The sequence below is a fragment of the Mytilus californianus genome, unplaced genomic scaffold (genome assembly GCF_021869535.1).
Source record: "Mytilus californianus isolate M0D057914Y unplaced genomic scaffold, xbMytCali1.0.p SCAF_3, whole genome shotgun sequence".
Classification (NCBI taxonomy): domain Eukaryota; kingdom Metazoa; phylum Mollusca; class Bivalvia; order Mytilida; family Mytilidae; genus Mytilus; species Mytilus californianus.
The window spans coordinates 10,230,306-10,255,868 of record NW_026262679.1 but is presented as its reverse complement, the minus strand read 5'-3'; the positions used below and the strand labels follow the sequence as shown (position 1 = coordinate 10,255,868).

The 25,563-nt window shown below is 32.8% G+C and overlaps 2 protein-coding genes across 2 annotated transcripts in view; one reads left to right on the top strand and one right to left on the bottom strand.

Annotated features, from left to right (window-relative positions):
* LOC127733944 (coiled-coil domain-containing protein R3HCC1L-like) overlaps positions 1-6,678 on the bottom strand; it is a 28,164-nt gene extending 21,486 nt beyond the window's left edge. Inside the window, exons 1-3 of the mRNA XM_052243427.1 lie at positions 6,609-6,678; positions 2,438-2,575; positions 1,436-1,579 (exon numbers count right to left, since the gene is read on the bottom strand). The gene's annotated coding sequence lies outside the window, so the exon portion shown is untranslated. The remainder of the gene's footprint in view (positions 1-1,435; positions 1,580-2,437; positions 2,576-6,608) is intronic.
* A 38-nt stretch (positions 6,679-6,716) lies between these two features.
* LOC127733932 (E3 ubiquitin-protein ligase RNF103-like) lies at positions 6,717-17,007 on the top strand. Its single transcript, XM_052243412.1, has 3 exons — positions 6,717-7,182; positions 9,437-9,686; positions 12,190-17,007. Exons 1-3 carry the CDS (start codon positions 6,957-6,959, stop codon positions 13,724-13,726), a joined length of 2,013 nt encoding a protein of 670 aa, XP_052099372.1. The 5' UTR covers positions 6,717-6,956; the 3' UTR covers positions 13,727-17,007.
* Positions 17,008-25,563: the final 8,556 nt, after the last annotated feature.

The window sequence follows — 25,563 nt, the reverse complement described above, 5'->3', positions numbered from 1 at the left end:
AAGGGGTATCATGGGTATAAAAATAAACATTCACTACAAAATCAAAAGACATCTAGAGGTCAACATGTCATCTTTAACAATAAATAAATGTGTGTACAATATATAAATATAAGGAGATGATATAAATAAGATGTGGTATGAGTGCCAATTAGACAACTCTCCATCCAAGTCACAATGTGTAAAAGTAAACAATTATAGGTCAAATTACGGCCTTCAACACGAAGCCTTGGCTCACACCGAACAGCAAGCTATAAAGGGACCCAAAATGACTAGTGTAAAACAATTCAAACAGGAAAACCAACGGCCTAATCTATATAAAAAATAAAAAACAAGAAACACTTAAGAACCACATCAACAAACGACAACCACTGAAACAGGTTCCTGACTTAGGACAGGTGCAAACAAATGCAGTGGGTTTAAACGTTTTACAGCTGTTATCCTAATGCTAGCAAGTTAAAGGTTTGGTTGGCTTACTCTTTGTTTGTATTAATGTTTGCTCAAGCATTGTAATTAAGATTGACATCTGAAAACAATATAAAAAGGCGGAGTTAAACTTGTATATATTATATTTAAAATTGATTAGACATTATCAAATACCTGTAATCAAATTTACCTATAAGTCCTATATACAAGGTTTAACTCCGCCTACTTATATTGTTTAACAGGATAACAGCTATAACAGGCGCCAACATGTATGATAGCTAATGAGACAACAATCCACCAAAGAACAATGATGCTTGTACTCCTAAATGTCACATGTCAGGCAGAATAGAAGTAAAGCCGTAACTACCTGCACTAAAGGTGAGCATGCCACTGTTAGACTTCTGACAATGACTGAAGTGGTGGAAAAATCATGTTTATTTCTTTATACATTTGTTTACAAAATTATAAGGGTTCAGGCTTTACAAACATGCATTGCCATTATTCTAACACATAAAAAGGGTAACAGGAATTACCAAAAATATTTGACAGAACAACAGGTCATCATTACTTTTTTTTTTAAATCAAATTTAATGAATTTCATTTCTCTGATTTTTCTACTATCCACCAGCCCCAAAACAGACATAGACGTTAACATCTATAGGTCACCGATGTCCATGCTTTGTTCAAAAATAAACTGACATTGCAAATTTTATTTTGACATCATCATGTGTAAATTGTTACCGGTGTTAACCAAGCAACAATCAATCAATCATTATCAAGCATGTGTAGTTTTGTGTACCTCATGTTTTGTTGAACTAAGTACACAGCTTGGTTAGCAAAATTAAAAGAAAAGTGTCATTTTAGAACTTAACAGAGAACATGTTACTCTTTTTAAATCTAGCTACATACTGTATAAATTGAGTTTTGGGGATTTTTTAAAATAAAATAGTTTTCATTACTTCTCCATGTGAAACAGTTCTACATATAATATGTATGACATATTATTCTTTACCCGATAAAATCTTTCTGGTCACAAATAACAAGTCTCCTGAGTATTCCTTGTCCAATGGAAAAACTTTTCAATTCCTTATATTCCTCTGTGCATTTATGGGCTAGAAACCTGTGGAAACTGTTAAATGGTGGAAAAATCAACACACTGAAAATAAAGTTAAACTTGATAAGTTTACTCATTTTTTTTTAGGGTGTGGATCACTACGACAAAACCTGAGGTTCTAATAAATATTTTCAAAACAGAAAGTAAAACAGAGTTGATTAAATCCTTGTAAGCCAAGCATGGACATTGGATATATATATTCCAATCAGAAATAATGTAGGCGTAAATTGGTGAAATCAATACAGTGTATATAAGGTAGTTAACAAATGAAGATGTTGGTTTTCTCTTTTGAATTGTTTTACATTTTGTCATGTCAGAGCCTTTTCTAAGCTTACTATACAGTATGGGTTCTGCTCATTGTTAAAGGTCATATGGTGATCTACAGTTGCTTAAATCCATGTCATTCAGTCTCTTAGGCTGGTGGATAGTTGTCTCATTGGCAATAATACCACATCTCCTTAATTTCTTATTGAATGCCAGCTGACTCTAATATCAAGTCCTTTTTAACTGTACTTTAAAAGTTTCTCAATTTTATTTTTACAAGAAAATTGGTAAAGCAGTACTAAAGAAAAAGAGGGTCAAGTGTATAAGAAAACTTGTATACTACCATGACAACAGTTAACCTTGTTACATACATTGTAGTATGAGGTCAATTCTAAAATTTGTACAAAAACTTATAAAGGATTTCTTCAAATATTGGATACAGAATTACTCTGAAGTGCATTGAACATTTGTAAGGAATAATCTAATTAAAATGGAAAGGTTTTCATCATATGGTAAAAAGAATCAAACAATTTTTTTTTATCAAGCAAGAAACAACTTACAGCTTAAACATGTTAAAATATTGGGGATGAAAATTTAGTATTCAGAATGCACATTCAAACTGGTTTTTTTTCATACCTTTTCTTTGTACCACTTTGTATAAATTTCTTTAAATCGATGTTTATGTTATCTATGAATTTTTCCTCCAATGGACTTAAATATCTACTCTCAAAGTAGGAAGCCAGATCTAGTCAATTAAACTGCCACCTTTCATCACTGTAACAAAAAACATTTAAAATAAAACATATAAGGTAAAAATAAAAAAAAATCTTAAATAATGCATGTACACAGTACATAAAAATATATAATGTATTTGTACATTGTCGGAAAATATAAATTTATTTGTATGAGCTTTAGAAACAGAACAAAAAGCCAGGCTCGCCGAGCTTTTCTCCAGTTTCATAGGGAGTACAAATAACTTTTATATTTCCGAAAATATACTTTTATTGTTTTTATCCTGCAATTTACACCTGGCACTTTAAGGTTTAGTTTTTAAAATTTAAATAGTTGTTTCTGATTTCTCAAAGAAATCGAGATAGTTTAAACACAAACTACGAAGAGGACCCAACAATGAATTGTCACACAAAAAGAAATATTCACATTACCGTTTGCTCAATATAGAAGAGTTGTAACACGATGGGTGCCACATGTCGAGAAGGATCTGCTCATCCTTCTGGTTTTTGGTGGGATTCGTGCCGATTAGTCTTTAGTTTTCTATGTTATATTTTATATACTGTTGTTTGTCTTTTGTTTGTTATATATTTTTTTCCATGACCTTGTCAGTTTGTTTTTAGGTTATACAGTCAGGGGAATTACTTAATTGAGTGATTTTTTTTACTTATTCAAGTAACATTTTGTCCAGAAATGTTGCAAGAGTAGTCTTTCTTTAATAATCACCTATTTAAGTAGTACAAATAAATAACTTGACTAAGTGATTTTATTTTATTGTAGCTTTATATATATAATACTTATGATCCTAGGACTAATTGTGATGCTAAAATTATCCTAACCAACATCTGTGTTCATAGGATGACCGGTCATGTCAGGTGATGACCCTGTACTGAATCTGGGATAATGACATGAAAATCACTTGTTTAACATGTTTAAGTATATTATTCTTATACTTTCTTTAAAAAAAACTTCTATAAGTATTATTTTATTAATTACCCCCCCGCCACTATTTTTAAGACCTCCAAACAGTTAAATTTTGGTCGCGAACAGTAAAATTTTATTACATAATCTGAAACCTAGAATTTTACAGGAAAAATACTCCCACTGCTGCTAAAAATCTGTTAAAAAAGTATTAGATGCTGATCATAATTTAAAGCTTTCATTATACAATTTTTTTCAACAAATTTAGAATTAACAGATGAATGATTGCATCAAAGGCATAAACCTTTCTACCTGAAAGAAGCAAAAGGTCCATTTTTCAATTTTACTAATTATCAGAAATAACCTAAACCTGTATGTTAAAAATTTTGGTAAAACTACAAAATTATAGAATTTCTAATTTGCTACTTAAATGAGTGATTTTAAAATCACTTATTTCCATGATTTCAGTAATTCCCCTGACTGTTATAGGTTTGAATATCCCTTTGGTATATCTTTGGCCTCTCTTTTAAAGACAGAATAAAAACATAGGTCAAACTTCGTTTCATTGTTCTGAACAAGTATTTTGTTTTAGGAACAGAATAGTTATACTAATTGAAAAAAAATAAAGGATGAATTGTGAAACTGATTTGATGCTTATTTTTTTATCAAGCATGCCCTCCTTTTCCAGTTGCAGTCAAAATTCATGCCCTTCATTCTGGTTGACCTATTCTGCAGAACCTCTCTATTGGACTGTTGATTTTTTCTTGTCCTGTATTAAATATATTTGTGACTGGACATTAGACAAATGTGAACAATAAATCAATTAATTGACTTATAGCATCTGTAAATTGCAACCCGGCTGTGCCCCTGAACTATCTACTACTTTCAAGCAGCATCACAATCTTTGCCCTTGAACTATCTACTACTTTCAAGCAGCATCATGATCTTTGAACCACGCTGAGGCCTTCATGCTCAAATTGTTTGCCTCACTATAAATCAGGGCCAAGCTATGCCACTTGTGTCATGACAGGCATTATAATAAAACACAAAATTCAAATTTATATCAACACCGTAAATTGGTACCTGATTTTCGGTATAATACCATTTTTCTGTTATTTTGTGTTTTTCTGTTTAATTTGAATATAAAGAATATATCCACCTGCTTATCTACTCTATTGATGACATAAAGCTAAATTAAAATTACCCTCACCCTCAAAGGCATCATACACATGTACATGTAATTTTGGATTTGGCATTATATAGCAGAACTGAAGTTTTTCAGAAAAATGCTATCTAGGATTAATACAGGAATTTATTTAATTGTTCTAGATGTCATGGGGCAGCTTATTTTTTTCATAACTAATTGTATCATAAAGTCTGCCTTTAAATAATAAAAGAACAAGTGAGCGAGTAGAATAGCAGAGTTACTTCCCACAGGAGTACCTAGCTAGTGGAAATAAGTACTAAGTGAGTGGAAATAATATATAATTTGAATAGACCATTTCCAGTTATGTCCTTCATCGGAAAAGTTTGTCAATAATGCATGCCTTATGATGTCATTTACCAGATAGAGGGGACTGCCTGTATCCATGCACTATTAAAGTTCATCAAGGGTCTTCGTGATCGTCATTATGCAGGATAAACTAGAAATAATGTTTGTTCCGTAGGTACTTAATGACAATTCCCTAATGACAGCAGTGCTGATTATCAATTGTAGGAATTTAATTTGCTGAATAATTTGTGCAATACAGCATCATATTTTTTCAACCGCTCGCTCAACCTGGGAAGGAAGTGACGATGCCCCTAAACGCACGATTTGATATTTCACTATAACCAAAGTTTTTGACAGAAATGCAACATAGAAGCGTTCCTGACAAATAGAACCCAAGTAGTAGTAGTTGAGGGTGAACAGTCAGACAGAGCAAAGGTAGAATCTGGAGTTCCACAAGGGTCAGTCCTAGGCCCTAGTCTATTTTTGTTTTACATAAATGACCTAGCGAATGACCTAAAATCAACAGTTCGTCTCTTTGCTGATGACACAGTAGTCTACTTAACCATCGCCTCAGATACTGATTGCCAACACCTACAGTCAGACCTTGATAAACTGGCACTATGGGAGGAAAAGTGGAAGATGGAGTTTCACCCAGAAAAGTGTAGCGTACTGACTGTCTCCAGAAAGAAAAAGCCAATCAAATGGGACTATGTATTACATGATCATGTACTAAAACATGAAACATCAATTAAGTACCTGGGCTGCACCATCACAAGCGAACTAGACTGGGGAGAACACATCAACAACATTACCAGCAAAGCCAGCAGAAGCCTTTGTTTCCTCCACAGAAATCTACACATCGGCTCTAAAAGCATCAAAGAGCAAGCTTACAAAACTCTAGTAAGGCCCCAACTAGAATATGCCACAACAGTATGGGACCCATATCATCAGAAACTTATTGACCAAATTGAAAAAATTCAAAGGAGGGCTGCGCGATACGTCACCAAGCGCCACAGAAACAGATCAAGTGTAACGGACATGATAAATGAATTGGGTTGGAAAAGTCTCCAAGAGTGACGCAGAGAGGCCAGGCTCACAATGATGTACAAGATCGTCAACGACAAAGTAGCCATCAACAAAGACATGTACCTCCAAAGACCAACCAGAGTATCCAGACATACACAACAGCATGGATACATGGTACAAACAGCAACCAAAGACCAAAGAAGACTGCAGGAAATGGTCCTTCTTTGTGAAAACCACCAAAGACTGGAACAAGCTCCCCCCCTGAGATCTCCACAGCACAGTCATTTGAGACATTCAAATCTCAAATGACCAACCTTACAAAATAAGATGAACATTTGTTTTTAACCATGCAGAACCAATTTGCCAGTATATTCAGAAAGTTGAATGTGGGCAGTATATGGAAGAAGAAGAAGAGAAGAAGATACTCGAAAGTGGTCTATTGAATAAAATTTGCAATGTCAGTTACAAGAATATTTGTTTTCATTGTACTATAGCTGGACAGATAATTTTGTTTCTGAAAGTCTATATATTTTTATAGTAGGACCATCCATGGTTTGGATATGTTTCATCATTTATCGTCAACAAATTTGCAGGATCAATGGATTATCAACCCCTTGAAAGATCTATGTAATACCTCACCTCATATAAAAAATAAATTATTTAAAAAAGCTGCCAAACACAAACAATAAACTGGAATCTGTTGTCTCCGTCAACGTTTTGGTTTTTAGTTCAACACTGACCTTTGTTTACTTCCGGTTGAATTACAGCTTTGCAAAGTTGACGAAAGTTGTCTTTCGTCAGATATAATGGTCGAATTTGCCATTTACCAGACATTAGTTCTGCTTTGAATAATGCATTTTATTGAAATCTAAATTGTCTTAAAAAACTGTTATTTGATATTGGTGTCTTTGTAATCCAATTTTCTGAGAAGTTTAATGTAGACGTGTCACTTACTGATTTTGACATTTGTTCCCGCCATATATAACAATGTTCCTCAAGCTGATATTGTTTCTTGTATACATTGTTATACTATTTCTTCTGACACGTATTCTTGAAACTTTAACATGGATTGAAGTGGGTAATCTGTCCCGTAGACTACTTGATCCAATGACTATGTCTGTGATGAAACTAAAGGCCTTGCTAGACCAAAGAGGGATCAGTTATGAAGGGGCAATAGAGAAACAAGAGCTTGCAGAACTAGTTGAATCATCAGGTTAAACAAATTACAATTTAACATTTTAAAATGTGGAAAGTACATGAAAGTAATTGTAAAAATCTTGCAGATTTCTGTATCAAGAAAAAGATACATGAATATATTGCATTTTGTACCATGATAACAGACAAAAAGAAATAATATGAGTCAGGTTACACAATTTACCTGACAACCCCTCTTGTTTTACTGTTGACAACATTCATTTTACTGCGGATTGTATCAAAAACTTTAAAAAAAGAATAAGAACAAGCAAAAACATTATAAAATGTTATTTAAAATTTGATAAAAAACATATTGTGTTACATGTAACTTAAACCATTGTCGTGACGTCAGCCTATTTATTCACCGTGGATTCTTTTTCTAGAATCAATGCTTTCTAAATCTGTCGCTGAAATGGATTCACCAAATTATATTCAATTGTTTCCTTTGTGTGCCTAATTTCATTAAGTTTGAATTAGCTAATTTACTGATTTCTGTTCACTATTGGAATTAATTTAAAAACTTACCTTTAATTTTTGTAATTTTTATATGCCTTCACTGGGAATCGAAGCCGTCCTTGAAATCTGTTATGTGTGACTGACATCAACTTATCGACGAAACCTCTCGGCTACCAATTGGTTACAATTTAAATGTCTATTTTTAGTATTTTATATATTTAAATGAACATTTGATATACAACGGACACACAGGGCTTGTACCTTTGTATATACATAATAGGCAATCGTACAGTATAAGTTGGTAGCCACGAGGTTAGCATGGTTAAGATCAATGAGTTAAAGAGTCAAGTTAAAGGTAGGGACTTGTCGGTTTAGGTTCGAATCCCTGTATTCTCTTTGTTGTCCCTATTCTTTAGTTTTTCTTTTTTGTTCTTATTTTGTATGTAATTGTGGATATTTTTGTAATAATAGCAAGTTTTACCGTTTATTTTTGGATTATTATTGGCTATTTCACATATTTGAAACGAAAATGATTACATTCAATTTGTCCATTGTTTTATAAATATAGTAAGATTTCATCTGTTTTACTACATAATTTTACAAATGTTTATTCGCAAATTCCTATGCGAGTAAATTGTGATGTGCCTAGAATTAGGCTTCTTGCTAGAAATTTCGGTAACATTATGTCATACTTATACTTTATATATGCTCTTTGGTCAGGTTGTTGTCTCTTTGACACATTCTCCGGGCTCATGGTTTCTTTTTCAAGAATCAACGCTTATTCATTGTATCTATATAACTTATTATACATACAAGCCTCTTATTACATGCATTATTAACAGTACTAAAAAGATAATTATACTTGCAGAAGGAGGGAACTTCAGATTGATTTCAATTAAATTCTATTTCAACATAAATATGACACATGCAAAGTCTGTTCAAACAAAAAAATCTGTCCAACTGATTCTACATGTACATAAAAATGAGGCGATGTAGTATGTTTGCCTATGATAACTATCCATTAGTGTCCAAATAACATTGATGTAAGCAACTACAGGTCACACTGTACAGTCATCATCAATGAGCCAAACCAATACTGTTTTGTCGGCTATAAATGGTCCCCACATAAAAAAATGTGAAACAATTCAAACAAGAAGGACCAATTTTAGGTTCTTTCCCATACACAAAACAATTCTTTCCAAGATCTAAGACTAATGTTTTAAATTAATGTGTGGAGACTTAGTAATAGATTGATTGATTGATTGGTGTTTTACGCCACTTTCACCACTATTGTGCTATTTCGTGGTGGTCAGTTTTTATTGGTGGAGGAAGCCAGAGTGCCTGGATAGAACCACAACCTTTGGTGGGAAAACTGACAATCATAGTCAATTAAGATTGGAGTCGAACCCTCCTGGCATTTGCGAGATGAGAGCTCACAACCTCAGTGTTGACAGGCTAGTGATACAGTAGTTCTACTACTTAGACCACTCGGCCACCGAGACCCCTCATTGTTATAGAGTTCCAAAGTGACTATTCCTGGGGAAATGCCTTCAGTCATTATGGAGGCACACACTACATGCACAATGACATGTACAATGTATGAAATGACAGTCCACCTGAAAATACTTGTAATACAAGATTTAATACAACATATTTTCCAATGTAAAATACATTCTCAAAATATTAAATGGTGCAGATCTTATGACGCCTACTACAACACAAATAATACAAAGCATTTGGAAATCAAATTTTGTTGTAAATAGAAAACACAAAAATGTATTCACACAATTTTTATAATTATTTCAATTTAATTTAAGGTGCCATTGCAGAAGACACAAAGACAACTAAGGAAGAAGAAATCTCTACAGTTGCTGTAACAAATTTTACAACCGGAAGTCTGTTTGATGAACATGTAGAGGATGCTAAGGATAGCATTTGGTTGGTTTATATCATACCAGATCAAAGCCATGTCAACTACTTAGCAGATACTAGCTGGAATATCATCAAACAAAAAATGTCTTCATTTGGTGTTAATATAGGAGTTTTTGATTGTAGTTTAGACCCCATGTAAGTACAGATATGAGTTTTGTTCACAATAAAAAAAGAAACAAACCAAACGTAGAAGAATACGAAATACTTAAAGTATGATCAAAAGTTTCAGTTAAAATGACTTATGTATTTTCCCAATTAATGTTCTTTTAAAGTAAAATTCCCAAATTACTGGATGGGAACTTATTTGAAAAAAATATATATATTTATATTTTATGTATCAAACTATTCAATAGATATTGCCAATTTTCGCTTTAACCATCCAAGGCTACAGTCCTTGAAAGTTTGGAAAATGGCACTATATGTCATTTCCATGCAATAACTATAAACCGCATTTGTTCTTTTGAACTTAAAATAAAGCAAACCATATAGATACATGTACATCTACATGTAGGTCTGCTTCATACCTTGACTTACCAAGAAATGGATGACTTCAATTTTCTCATCGTGAACTTTCCATTTTTCTAACACACCTACAACACCTTCCTGAATAATTCAGTATTTATATTCCACTGCTCTAGAATGTCTATGCCTTGTTAATGAATAATAGTCAATCAATCATTGGGATTTACCACTCCTGATAAAATTGAGCTATAAGCTGATTGGCTCTCTCTCAGACTCTGTCACAGAGATCACCAATTAGAATTCAGGATTCATGACATGTTTTTATCATATTAAGATTTCAGTCCCTTGCAAGTAGGAGAGATTGATAAAAAAATAATGATGAGGAGTGTCTGAATTATTTTGGTAACTTCACATGATGTTTATATTTCCTGTTGATACAAAATTCCAAGTCTTGTGTTTCCTATCATTCCTGGGGTTGCTTCTAACAAGGAGGCTAATGAAATAATGAACCAAGGGTTTGTATTTGTAAAGTTGAAGCCAATTATTTGAAAGTTTAATTCATGCCATCATGACTTGGTTTACAGAATATCTGTGTCACTGATAAAGACAAACATGTTCCATCCTCTTTTCTGGTTTATAACTTATTACAGACACATATCTTATTGTAAACAAATCAACAGGTGCCACTAGTGAAGCAGGAACTGTCTATCCTTCCAGAGCACCTGAGTTCAGTCATTTGCATTTTGGTGGGATTTTATTACTCAGTCTTTAATTATTTTTCTGTATAATATTTTATGGAGGACTTGTTTTTTTATTTCCATCTTATTTTTTTGGCTGTTGGTCCTTTTTTACTATAATATATTTTTGATTAACTATAAGATAAGGAGATATGATTGCCAATGAGACAAATATCCTCTAGAAAGCAAATAACCTATTGTTTGGTACCTTTTTAAAAAAAAAAAAGGGGGCCCAAATAAGCATTTTTCTAGTTTCCAGACAATAACTTGTGGAACGGTGTATGGATCTCTCTGAAATTATACCACAAGTTTCCATACCACAAAGGGATGGTTAGGATTGGCTTTGGGGGGTTATGGCTCAAACCGTTTAGGAATTAGGGGCAAAAAAGGGGGAAAAACAAGGGTTTCCTGGTTAATGGACAATTAAAAAAAAGTACAATGTTATGTTTGGATTACCTCCTTTAATTTACACTGCTTTTAAATTATGTATAAAGAAATGTTGTATTGTCTTGAGGTGATTAACTGTCAATTTATTTTTAGAAGTTACTATTTAAAAATGCTGATTAAGGAATATTAATTTTAGCCATGATTATGTATATATGTCATTTACTATTTTAAGACTTTTATGATGTATTTAAATCGGTACTTATGGTTGCAAACTCCATTGGAAATTTGAATTGAGATTATGACCATATCTTGAGGGAAAGAATTTATTTTTTTGGAAAAAGGGGGAGGTGAAAAAAAATTGGGGGGGGGGGGGGGGGGGTAAAAGGAAATTGTGAGGGGGAGGACAATTTTTTCTCATTTCAGATTTTAGAAATTAAAAAGAAAATTTCTTCGAATATTGTTTTTTTTTTTTGCAAAAAAAAGGGGAGGGGTAAAATTTATTTTTTTTTTTGGAGGGGGGGTGTCCTTTAGCAACAGCATAGTGTATTGCACAAAAGCAAAAAAAATAATATAAATTCAAATCATACAACCAATTCTAAGTTCTTTGACTACAGTTATTCTGTGTCAGAAACCTTATATGTGTCAAATATTTAATTACAATCCAAATTCGGACCTGTATCAAGCGCGAATATTGTGTCCATTTTTGCCCCAACTGTTCAGGGTTGGACCTCTGCGGTCATATCCAGCTGTGCTTGTCGAAGCAATTTATTCTTACTGCTATAAATCTTTTCTTTGGTTTTCCAAATTGTTTATGATAAATACAGACAAAGGAGTCTTGTAAGTAAATTTTGTGGCTAGGATTTTGTCTTGCCTGTGAAGATAATCAATAAAGGTAGACATTTTTTTTAAATTTGTGATTAGGGTTACTATAGTTGAACATATCTATGTGTTGGCAGTTTATTTTTATGTTGAAAAAGTTTAACATAATATTGCAATTTACCTTTAAAGATTACAGAGAGCAGTCATTTGTTTTTATTTTTTTTATTTTGCAGGTACTGTGCAAGAAGAGATTGGTATTACACTTGTCTTATACTCGGTCTCCCAGAGGAATTCCAGACAAAATCTAAAGTTACTTTGTTTAAATATACAGGTCCATTTAAAGTTAACAACATCCATTCATGGATTAAAGAAAGTATCAGTAAGAAAGTGCACACAGTGAACAGCTTGAACTCATACTCCAACAATTGGATGCAGTACATAACTCCTAGAGATCCATCAGAAGTAAGGGTGGTCATGTTTTCCAAATATCCATCCATTCCTCTCTTTTATTCTTCAGTCAGTGTAAAGTTTCCAGGTCGTGTCAAATTTGGTTTTGTTGATACCAGAAGTAAAAGTGGAAAAGATATTCTGTATAATATTCAGTCAGTAAAACCACCAACTTACTTAATTATTACAAGTGAGTACATTCTGGTATATGGACAAAACTTTGGAGAAGATCTTAATTTCAAATCTATGGAAACTTATCTGAAAACTTTATATCCTTGTGTCAATGATATTTTTATTTTGAGTATAATAATATGTAATTGTGTAACACTGTTGGAAATAAGTTTAGCACAAGGAACATTTATAAAGAGATTGATGAAATTGATCTGGTGTATTGTAAAGTTTAACATGTGTCTGTTATTAATATGGATAGCTTTACTGACACTTTTACAACTTCCCTTAATGCATAACATAACAGTTCTTTGTTTAAAATTACTAAGATTATGTCGACTATCAACCTTTGGAACACATTTCTACAAAGATTATTGTTTTTACTCCCGTCACTTTGTTTTTACTGAAATATTTTTTGGTTTATATCTTGTAACCGTTGGATACATACAATACAAACGTAAAGGACCACTCGAAGAGGAAGAGGATGTTGAAGCAGATGAATGGAACTTTACAGAATTTAGAACCTTAGAACATTTATTTAGTCCCACAGCAGGTTTGTTCAGAACAGCTGGAATCCCAGCAATAGATCCTGAAAGAGTTCATATGCGAGATATCCCCACCCTACGACAGATATGTAGTGTACCCGATGATTATATCACAAAATTACCCAAATGGCAATTTATAATGGACAAAACAGTTGAAACTATCGGGAACATTGACAATATTTCTCAGCCTGAAGAAACATGTAAATGTAATTCAGATCTACCTGGCAATGCATTCAATACAAAATCATGTGAAAAGTGTAGAAAATTACAAAATGAATGTAATGGACCAAAATCATCTCCATCAGTAAAAAAGAAACAATTACATTTGGACAGACTGAAAAATTCTGATCCTACAACTACCGACCAATCTGACACTGACCAAGAGAAGGATGCTATGGAGGAGGAACATTTACACTTAGAAAACAGTCAGTGTGTAATATGTTTGGATGATTACACAAAAGGTGTGTGGCTGTGTGGATTACCATGTGGTCACAGTTTTCATCAGACATGTATACACATATGGTTAACACGGGACAATCATTATTGTCCAGTTTGTAGATGGACATCCTACACACCTAAGCCATCCTACATACACTTACATTCAGAATAGTCTGTTTGTGATCTGTCTCTGGATTGGAAACATTGTATTCAAGAATTATACATGTAGTGGATTCTGTTTTGTTTTTGAATATGTGTGGATCCATATTTTTACCTACATGTACATGTATTGGGTATATTTAATAAACATTTGAAAAGTAAAGATGAGGGGATAAATTAATTTCTGGTAAAAAGGAATAAATTTGTTTTTAATCTTAAAATTTTCTTCCTGAAAAGTAAGAAAAAGTATCTTTAAGAAAATAAGAATAAAGAAATGCTTTAAAAAAAAAACATTTTGGATTACCTCATAAATATGATAAAGGTAAAATTACAAATTGAAGATAAATAATGCACATGAATGATGCATTTCAGTCTGAAACAATTTAACATGTATAATTCTTATGATTTGGAAAATTAGGAATTCTGTTCTATGATTGGATACCAGTGGTAATTATTATGGAAGGTTATTTTATTTTATAGTCCATGTTAACTGTACTACTGTTAAAAATGTAGACAACATCTTACACAATTCATGTTACAGATACAAAATATTTACAATTGATGATTGAAGAATCAAATCATAAGAATTTATATTGGTATTCAGTTTTTACGTATGGATTTCAGTTCTAACATTTTTTTCTTTCAATGATCATTCAGTCGTTCTTTGTCAGTTTAGACCAAAGAATCATTTAGGATATTAGTCCATACATAGATGTGTTACTTTATTAAAGTTAATAATCAGGAAATTTATGTTATGTACCAAAGTTCCGATCTTAATTGTTTCTTTTTCATTAATTTTTTTATTTGTGTGACTTTATTTTAACAATAATTGTAATAAATACCTTTAAAAAGGAGAAGTTCTGACTGAAAACAAAACTAAAATGTTAACCCTTATAATGCAAGATCTACATGACAGAAAATCTCTTGGCATAGGACAACTCTCTACTTATATTTTATACCTTTGAATATACACTATATAATACAGTGCTGTTTTATCTATCTGAAGTTGTTATATTTTTTTTTGTTATTTAGTTTAGTTTATTTGATTTGTTATATAGAATATATATATGTTTTTCATTATTTGAATCATACTTCTACTATATATACACACTCATTAGTGGCTGAGCTATAACTTATTTAATTGTTGTAGTAACAATACAATGCAAGTCTTCCACATCTTTTTGCCAACATTTAGAAATTATTATATTTTGTCAACAATTATCACAATAGTTTTTATACGACTGCAAAAATTTTTGTGGTCGTATATTGGTATGACGTTGGCGTCGTCGTCGTCCGAAGACACATTGGTTTTCGAACTCTAACTTTTAAGTGAATGGATCTCTATGAAATTTAACATAAGGTTCAATACCACAAAAGGAAGGTTGGGATTGATTTTGGGGGTTATGGTACCAACAGTTAAAGAATTAGGGGCCAAAAAGGGGCCAAAAATAAGCATTTTTGTAACTTCCAGACATGACTTGTGTGTTAGAATGCTGGGATTGATTTTGGGGGTAATTGCCTCCAAATTTTAGGAATAAGGGGCCAAAAAAGAGGCAAAAAAACAAGCATTTTTGATAGTTTCATGACAATAACTTGTGTGTAAGTGTATGGATCTTTATGAAATTGTACTACAAGGTTCCATATCACAAAGGGAAAGCTGGAATTGAGTTTGGGGGTAATTGCCCAAAACGTTTAGGAATAAGGGGCCAAAAAGGGGCCAAAAATAAGCATTTTTCTAGTTTCCAGACAATTTCTTGTGTTCAAGTTTATGGATCTCTCTGAAATTGTACTGCAAGGTACCATACCACAAAAGAAAGGCAGGGATTGAGTTTGGGGTTAATTGCCTCAAAATGTTAGGAATTAGGGGCCAAAAAGGGGCAAAAAAACAAGCATTTTTCTAGTTTCAGGACAATAACTTGTGTGTAAGTGTATGGATCTTAATGAAATTGTACTACAAGGTTTCATATCACAAAGGGAAAGCTGGGTTTGAGTTTGGGGGTAATTTCCCTAAATGTTTAGGAATTTGGGGCCAAAAAGGGGCCAAAAAACAAGCATTTTTCTAGTTTCCAGACAATAACTTGTTTTCAAGTGTATGGATCTCTCTGAAATTGTACTGCAAGGTACCATACCACAAAAGGGAAGGCTGGGATTGAGTTTATAGGTGATGAATCATAAGGGGGTTCAAAAATTTTGGGGGGGGATTTTTTTTTTCTTTTTTTTCTTTAAAATTTTCCATTTAAAATTGGTTATTTCTGATTTATATACAAAAGCAAATAATAATGATTTGGTTTGAAAAGGTAAATTAAAATTTTTTAAGTTCTTAGACCACATTCATTCTGTGTCAGAAACCTATGCTGTGTCAAATATTTAATTACAATCCAAATTCAGTGCTGTATCAAGCTTGAATGTTGTGTCCATACTTGCCCCAACTGTTCAGGGTTCGACCTCTGCGGTCATATCAAGCTGCGCCCAGCGGAGCATTTTATTTTCATTCTAATTTAGTTTTTTTTTATTTTTGTTTCTAGAAATTGATACTTGTTTTTTGTGCTATTTCATAAGTTTGAATATTTTTAAAGCTGTTAAACTAAATTTAACTTTGAAATTCAGAGCACCAAAAGCTAAAATTGGATAGTTATAAGGGCCTTGTTAGATATGAATTTTCCAATAAAAAAAATGAACATTATCATTCGCTGTGGCAATCTTGCACTCTTTTAAAGTTAAATTGGACATATTTGATTAAATGCAGATATTTTTCTACATGTTCTCACTTTTCTTTTGGGGGGGGGTTGATGTCATTGACCACATTGGACATCAACTATTGTTGTATGACGTCAGAGGAGTGAAAATATACAGGATTTATTTCACGTGTGAAGTATTGGGTTTTATTTTACTGGGATATCACAGTATTTCACTACAATCTTAATACTGAAAATAAAAAGTACTATAATAATATCCTCAAACAAAAGAACATTGGTTCCTTATTTTCAGGTAAAATGCATGGCATCTGTTCAATCTGTTTTGAATGAGATGAATATGATTTTATGAAGGAAAAGTTATTCAGAGTAGATCAGCTTTTAGTTTTGCAAATGAAATGAATCAAAAATTTTATAAATTATAAGTTATATCTTAAAATATTTGACAGTATGAAACATGTAGTTGTTATAGAGAATTGTATAGTATTTTTTAAATGAAAAGTAACAACAAATGAACAACAGTATCCAATTGAAATAAAACAGAGTAGCACTAATTGTTATCTATATGATATATTTGACGAATAAAATATCACTAATTGATCATTATTATTTATTAAGCCTTGAATCAATCAGTTATGTAAAGTTATGATTTTTTACGACATTTTTATTATCGCAAAAATTGCAACAGGATAGGCCTTGCAAAAATAAAATTTGTATGCAGCATTTCCACAAAATCACAATAATTGATCTCACATTTTAGTCCATTGTTCAACAGTTAAAATAGCAAATGCGTGCAAAAATAAAAAAAATGGACAGTATATAAAATCAAATTGAATTGTGAAGATTTGGAAAAAACTTTATAATTTCTACTTTAGTTTCCAAAAAAATATGGATAAATCATCAAATTGTCTTTCAATGGCCATAATTCCTATTAAGGAGTCAAATGAGGATTTCTGCCATTTGATTTATTTGTAGATCTTATTTAATTGATCAAATTTGCTTTTACATTTTCTCTGTATCTACTATAGTTTCAGCAAAAACACAAAAATGGGTAAAAATCATCATTCATCAACAATAACTCCTGTAAGGAGTCAACTGATGATTTTGGCTATGTTAAGTTATTTGAAGATCTTGCCCTGCCGATCATTTTAATTTTTAAAGAGTAAAAGAAGCAAGACTTAGGTATGCTGTTTCCGATAGTGGCGGCTGTGTCAACATTTTGTTAAAGTTTGTGATTGGGTCAGGTTATGGGGAACCGCTAAAAGGTAAATCAGTGATATCTGGTATGCAGTTGTATAAGCATTGGCCTATCTCATTTCCATGGAGATTATTTGGTCCCAGGCCCTCAGTCATGGTCTATTGACTTTTAAACTTTTGCACAGTTTACATGTTATTAGTTTGTGATTAGGTCAGTTTAAGGGGAACCAATTAAGTTAAGTCAATGATATTTGGTATGCAGTTGTATTAACATTTGCATATCATATTTGCTGGGAATTTATTTGGCTCTACCTTCAGTCATGGTTCATTTACTTTGAATGTTTTGTGTATTTTACATGTTAAAATATTGCTATTTTAATTTCAACATTTGCATTTTACTATAAAATTTCAAAGAGGCAAGACATTTATCTTATCTCTAACTTATATATATAGTTTCAACAAAAAAACACTATAATGGGGATATAAAATTGTCATTTAAGGTCAATAACTCCTATAAATGATTGACTGACAGTTACGGCCATGTTAAACTATTTTTAGATCTTGTCATGCAGATTAGTTGTTGCTATTTATAGGTTCTTTCAATCAACTTTAGCTTTTGAGAAGCCAAAATTGCAAAAGTTGTTGAGAACTGTCATTTAAGGGGCAATAACTCTTTCAAGGAGTAAACATTGACAGCAAGTTGACATGGCGGCATCGGCCAGTTGAGCTTAAAAGCATTTTTAACAAAAATTTAGAATATAAGATACCCAATGAAAATTAGATGAATTTTTTTGAAAATGTTCTCATCAGTGGAAATCAGAAGCATATTTTAGAAAATTTGAAGATGTGATGTACAATTAATCTAGCTAGTTAAATAACATAAAATAGGATCAACTGGGATCAGAAAATGTAAACCTGATTTGCTTCAAGTTAAAAACTAGAGGCTCTAAAGAGCCTGTGTTGCTGGATTTCAGAAGATTTGAAAATCTTCTTCTACCAAAAAATGATAAAATTTGTCATTTAACTCCTATAATAAGTTGTCCGACAGTTTTGACAGAAATAAACAACAGGTTACGGCTCATCATTCTAAATATTTCTGCTCATGTCAGATTTTTTTATGCCCCCGTCGTAGCGGAGGGGGCATTAAGTTTTACCCTTGTCTGTCTGTACTTCCGTCCGTCTGTATGTCCCAAAATTGCTTATTACCACAAAACACAGATCAAGTTTGAATTTGGGTAGCGTCACTCTTACCATTCTACAGTTATGCCCCTTTACAAATGGAAAAATTGCTGAATTTTTCATTTCCGTTCTCGGTCTTAAGTTTGCCTGAACCAAATGTTATGAAACTTATACACAATGCTTATTACCACAAAACACAGAACAAGTTTGAATTTTGGTGGCATCACTTATACTGTTTTAGAGTTATGCCCCTTAACAAATGAAAAAATTGATGATTTTTTCATTTCCGTTCTCTAAGTTTAGTTTGCCTCAACTAAACGTCATGAATCTTATATAATGCTTATTTATATAATGCTTATTACCACAAAACACAGATCAAGTTTGAATTTTGGTGGCGTCACTTATACTGTTTTAGAGTTATGCTCCTTACAATAACAAATGAAAAAAATGCTGAATTTTTCATTTCAGTTCTCTAACTTGAGTTTGCCTCAACCAAATGTTATGAAACTTATACACAATGCTTATTACCACAAAACACAGATCAAGTTTGAAATTTGGTGTTGTCACTTTTACCATTCTAGAGTTATGCCCCTTTACAAATGTAAAAATTGCTGATTTTTTATACGACCGCAAAAATTAAAAATTTTTTGGTCGTATATTGGTATGACGTTGGCGTCGTCGTCGTCGTCTGGCGTCGTCCGGCGTCGTCCGAAGACACATTGGTTTTCGCACTCTAACTTTAGTTTAAGTGAATGGATCTCCATGAAATTTTACCATAAGGTTCAATACCACAAAAGGAAGGTGGGGATTGATTTTGGGGGTTATGGTACCAACAGTTAAGGAATTAGGGGCCAAAAAGGGGCCAAAAATAAGCATTTTTGTAACTTCCAGAAAATAACTTGTGTGTAAGTGTATGGATCTCTCTGACATTGTACCACAAGGTTCCATATCACAAAGGGAAGGCTGTAATTGATTTTGGGGGTAATTGCCTCCAAATTTTAGGAATAAGGGGCCAAAAAAGGGGCAAAAAACAAGCATTTTTCTAGTTTCATGACAATAACTCGTGTGTTAGTGTTTGGATATTTCTGAAATTGTACTACAAGGTTCCATATCACAAAGGGAAAGCTGGAATTGAGTTTGGGGGTAATTGCCCGAAACGTTTAGGAATTGGGGGCCAAAAAGGGGCCAAAAATAAGCATTTTTCTAGTTTCCAGACAATAACTTGTGTTCAAGTGTATGGATCTCTCTGAAATTGTACTGCAAGGTACCATACCACAAAGGGAAGGCTGGGATTGAGTTTGGGGGTGATGAATCATAAGGGGGTTCAAAAAATTTGGGGGGGGGATTTTTTTCCTTATTTTTTTCTTTTAAAATTTTCCATTTTAAGTTGGTTATTTCTGATTTATATTTAAAAGCAAATAATAATGATATGGTAGGAGATACACACCAAACAGGATGTGTAAATTATTATATAATAAGTATTGTGCAATAGCAAGAAATTTTCAATAGCACAGTATTGCACAATAGCAAGAAATGTTCAATTGCACAGTATTGCGCAATAGCAAGAAATATCCAATAGCACAATATTGCGCAATAGCAAGAAATTGTCAATTGTACAGTATTGCGCAATAGCAAGAAATATTCAATTGCACAGTATTGTGCAAAAGAAGATACTTCGTATAAATTGCTTATTTCTTGATCAATTTCAATGGGGTTTTATTCTTGAATTCTTGGGGTTCTTTAATATGCTGAATCTAACTGTGTATTAAGTTTTTGGATTTTGGGACCCGTTTTTTAATTGGTCCACATTGAGGTCCAAAGGGTCCAAAATTTAACTTTGTTTGATTTCATCAAAAATTGAATTATTGGGGTTGTTTGATATGCCGAATCTAACCGTGTATTTAGATTCTTAATTTTTGGTTCCGTTTTCAAATTGGTCTACATTAAGGTCCAAAGGGTCCAAAATTAAACTTAGTTTGATTTTAACAAAAATTGAATTTTTAGGGTTCTTTGATATGCTGAATCTAAACATGTATTTAGATTTTTGATTATGGGCCCAGTTTTCAAGTTGGTCCAAATCGGGGTCCAAAATTAAACTTTGTTTGATTTCATCAAAAATTGAATATATGGGGTTCTTTGATATGCTGAATCTAACCATGTATTTAGGTTTTTGATTTTTGGGCCCCGTTTTCAACTTTGTCCACATTGAGGTCAAAAGGGTCCAAAATTAAACTTTGTTTGATTTCATCAAAAATTGAATTCTTGGGGTTCTTTGATATGCTGAATCTAACCATGTATTTAGATTTTGGATATTGGACCATAATAGGTGAATGTCCAATTTAAAATTTTTAAGTTCTTAGACCACATTCATTCTGTGTCAGAAAGCTATGCTGTGTCAAATATTTAATCACAATCCAAATTCAGAGCTGTATCAAGCTTGAATGTTGTGTCCATACTTGCCCCAACTGTTCAGGGTTCGACCTCTGCGGTCGTATCAAGCTGCGCCCTGCGGAGCATTTTATTTGTTTCTGTTCTCTGACTTAAGTTTGCTTCAACCAAATGTTATGAAACTTATACACAATGCTTATTACCACAAAACAAAGATCAAGTTTGATTTTTGGTGGATTCAATTTCGCCATTCTAGATTTATTCCCCTTTACAAATGGAAAAATTGCTGAATTTTTCGTTTCTGTTTTCTAACTTTAGTTTGCCTCAACTAAACGTTATGAATCTTATATAATGCTTATTACCACAAAACACAGATCAAGTTTGAATTTTGGTGGCGTCACTTTTACCATTCTAGAGTTATTAGATACAAGAAGATGTGGTATGAGTGCCAATAAGACAACTCTCCATCCAAGTCACAATTTATAAAAAAGTAAACCATTATAGGTCAAAGTATGGTCTTCAACACGGAGCCTTGGATCACACCGTACAGCAAGCTATAAAGGGCCCCAAAAATTACTAGTGTAAAACCATTCAAATGGGAAAACCAACGGTTTCATCTATATAAGAAACAAGAAACACTTATCAATCACATCAACAACGACAACTACTGAACATCTTATGCCCTTTACAAATGGAAATATTGCTGAATTTTTTTGTTTCTGTTCTCTGACTTAAGTTTGCATCAACCAAATGTTGTGAAACTTATACACAATGCTTATTACCACATAACCCAGATCAAGTACCAATTTGGGTAGCGTCACTCTTACTGTTCTAGAGTTATAAAAAGTTATGTCCCTTTATTAGGTTATATGCAAGCGGGGGCATCTTCTGTGTCCCATGGACACATTCCCTATTTATTTCTATCAATATTGGTTTCCAAAATAATAGACAAACGTTGCATTTTACTCCTATGTTCTATTCATAGCCATGTCAGCCATCTTGATTGGCAGGGGAGGTCATTGGACACATTTTATAAACTAGATACCCTAATGATGATTGTGGCCAAGTTTGGTTAAATTTGGCCCAGTAGTTTCAGAGGAGAAGATTTTTGTAAAAGTTAATGGACGACGGACAATGGACACCAAGTGACTATAAAAGTTCATTTGGCTCTATGGGCCAGGTGAACTAATAATATAGCCATAGCATCTTTTACAAAATTCATTATTCCTACTTGTTGAAGCCAGTACAGTCAACTATTTTAATCTCCATGTCATGTTCTCCTCACATGATGGCTGCACCCATGCTATTTGGTACATAGTAAACTTTTAAAAAAACTGATATTCTCTTTCATGCTGAATAGAAGCAATAATGCTGATGCCCATAATGGAGAATTTTACCTTTCATATCTGAGGACCCAGGTTTGTGGTGGGATTCTGTTGCTCATTCTTTTAAGTTTCATGTGTAGGGTTTGGTGGACAAGGTCATGGTGTTTCCGACAGTTTATAACATCTTTACACTAAATCCATTGGATGTGTACTGATTGATACTTTGGTCTGGGAGAACATGATTTACCAGTATATATTATATATAATTAGTTGTAATTGGCTCTGTGCTTTGTGTCTATTGTTTTTATGTTACTTGTTTTTGTGCCTCGTATCGATCTTTTGAGTTAAGCCAATTGCAACTGATTTTTAGCTCACCCAGCCCGAAGGGCCAAGTGAGCTTTTCTCATCGTCATCCGTCGTCGTTAGCTTTTTACAAAAATCTTCTCCTCTGAAACCACTGGGCCAAATTTAACCAAACTTGGCCACAATCATCATTAGGGTATCTACTTTAAAAAAATGTGTCTGATGACCCCGCCAACCAACCAAGATGGCCTCCATGGCTAAAAATAGAACATAGGGGTAAAATATAGATTTTGGCTTATATCTCTGAAACCAAAGCATTTAGAGTAAATCTGACATAGGGTAAAACTGATTATCAGGTCAAGATCTATCTGCCCTGAAATTTTCAGACAAATCTGACAACCTGTTGTTGGGTTGCTGCCCCTGAATTGGTAATTTTAAGGAAATTTTGCAGTTTTTGGTTATTATCTTGAATATTATTATAGATAGAGATAAACTGTAAACAGCAATAATGTTCAGCAAGGTAAGATCTACAAATAAGTTGTCATGACCAAAATTGTCAGTCAACCTCTTTAAGAGTTATTGTCCTTAAAGGGAAAATTCGCGATTTTTTACTTTTCATCTTATTATGTTCATAATACCATAAAAAACATATTTACCAAGTTTTATCTGGATATGGACACTAATAAAGAAGAAAATTGGGAATTAATAATTTAATTTATTCCAACTTCCTGACTTATGTGACGTAGTTTAAGTCTTTTTGCATGCCGGGAGTGAATAAATCTCGTTGTAAGTCTTGTTCGATAATCATCTAATAACGCGATTTAAAGCGCATCGACGACTTTTGGCGTAGCTATTAACCAACTAATAATTAAGAAAGTAAAGTGATCCGCCGTGCAACTTTCAAAATTAAAATGTACAATTTATATTTAAAGGATTTCTGATATGATTATAGTAATAAAAGTAAATCATACAATAGAATATATTTTCATGAATTTTTTTTCCGACGGATATTTTGAACAAATATATATAACTGATATTGTTTTACAAATGCATGTTTGTATTCTCACCTGAAGGCTTTTACTTCAGTCGAGTACTGTGTAAATACAATGTGTATTGTACTGTGACACTAAGTGACCACCTGTTGAATGCGTGGTTAAATTCAAGGTAATTAAAAGATTAGCATTCTGTAATTCTATTCTTTTGATCTTCACTCGGTGAATTTTAGCCAACACGGTTCACCGTTACAGGTGTGAACAACATTTCGTATGAATGATAAAAACATTAATTATTTGGGGAGGAATATGGTGGCAAAATACCTGAATCGCCGTTATATACATGTATATCTTTTATATTTTGCGTAAGCTTAATTTTAAAATAGATAGGTGAGTATTTTGTTGTAACATCGAAATTCTGAATTACTTTCAATTAAATAATTTTACAAATAAAAATGGCCCACGAAAACGAGCGTATAAACCAAACATTGTACTTACTTTTTCAAATGATCATGGGTATTAACCGTGAATATTTCAATGTTTAGAGAAAATTATCGCGGTTACATGATTAATATAGCTTGGTCCGTCCACAGCGATCTACATTTACCTAATCGGGAATGCCCTTATTAAAATATTTAAAATCTCACAACGTATACATACTTTAGCTATTTGACCAACGATGTTTAAAAAAAATAACAGAGTCAATCTAACGTCAACTTTCCTTTTTTGAATGGAGACAGACCGGAGGAATCAAATTTCAATGTGCTTTATATCTTGTACCTTTGCAAGACTTATCATTCATTCATAAACCCACTTTATACCAGAGACATATATGTCAGTCTTAACTGACAAGAATACACCTAAAGCGGACAAGCAGTATTTTCTTTAAGTTTCTGTGCTTTAATACCAAGAAAGAAAAAAATCCCGAAATTAATTTGATACTTTGATACTCAATATTTTTCCTGGAAAATATTCATATCCTCGTTTGGTCTGAAAATAAGATAAGAATTTGGTATACAGAACATGCAGAAGTGTGAATGTCATAAAACCTTGTTATATCAGAAACCATTATAAATGTGAACCTGTATACGTAAGACCTCATGGGACGTCACCTAACCACATACAGGTAATATACAAGTAGCTCTGTTATACCCGGAAATGTCAAGGTAAATCACTACCGATACAGAATGTACCAATGCAAAGAAAATTCTGATGATTGTGAAGCATGACCATTCATGATTTTAGAGGAGTCTTAGGTGGAAATTGCCGGTACGATTTAAATTCTGACTATATTTTTTTCTCTCAATTTAAATCACTGAACTTAAAAAAAAAAGAAACATACGCCCAAGATCAGAATTCTTCATGTAAATTCATAAATACAACGTTCTTATTTTGTAACTTTCGATATACTTCACCCCCAACCACCGCCCCCTCCCAACCTGGGAACAGTATATCTAACATAACAATGTTTGTGTACCTGCCCAAATAAAAAAAAAAAGATGAAAAAAGAAAGAGATGAACGGTAAGTCACATCAGATTCAAATATTTATATGGATGATTGTCGTTAACTAGAGATGTAAAGTTACATGTCTCTGCGTTAACTTATAAGAATGACAGGAAAGTATATACTTGAAATAGATTTATGATGAATAATATGCAACTGCAGCACCCCTTTTTATCAAAGTGTACATGCATGTATTTTAATGACTGTCCGTTATTTCGATTAAGAATGACAATTGTACGTGAAATTCTATAGTTGCCAGTGAGACTTTT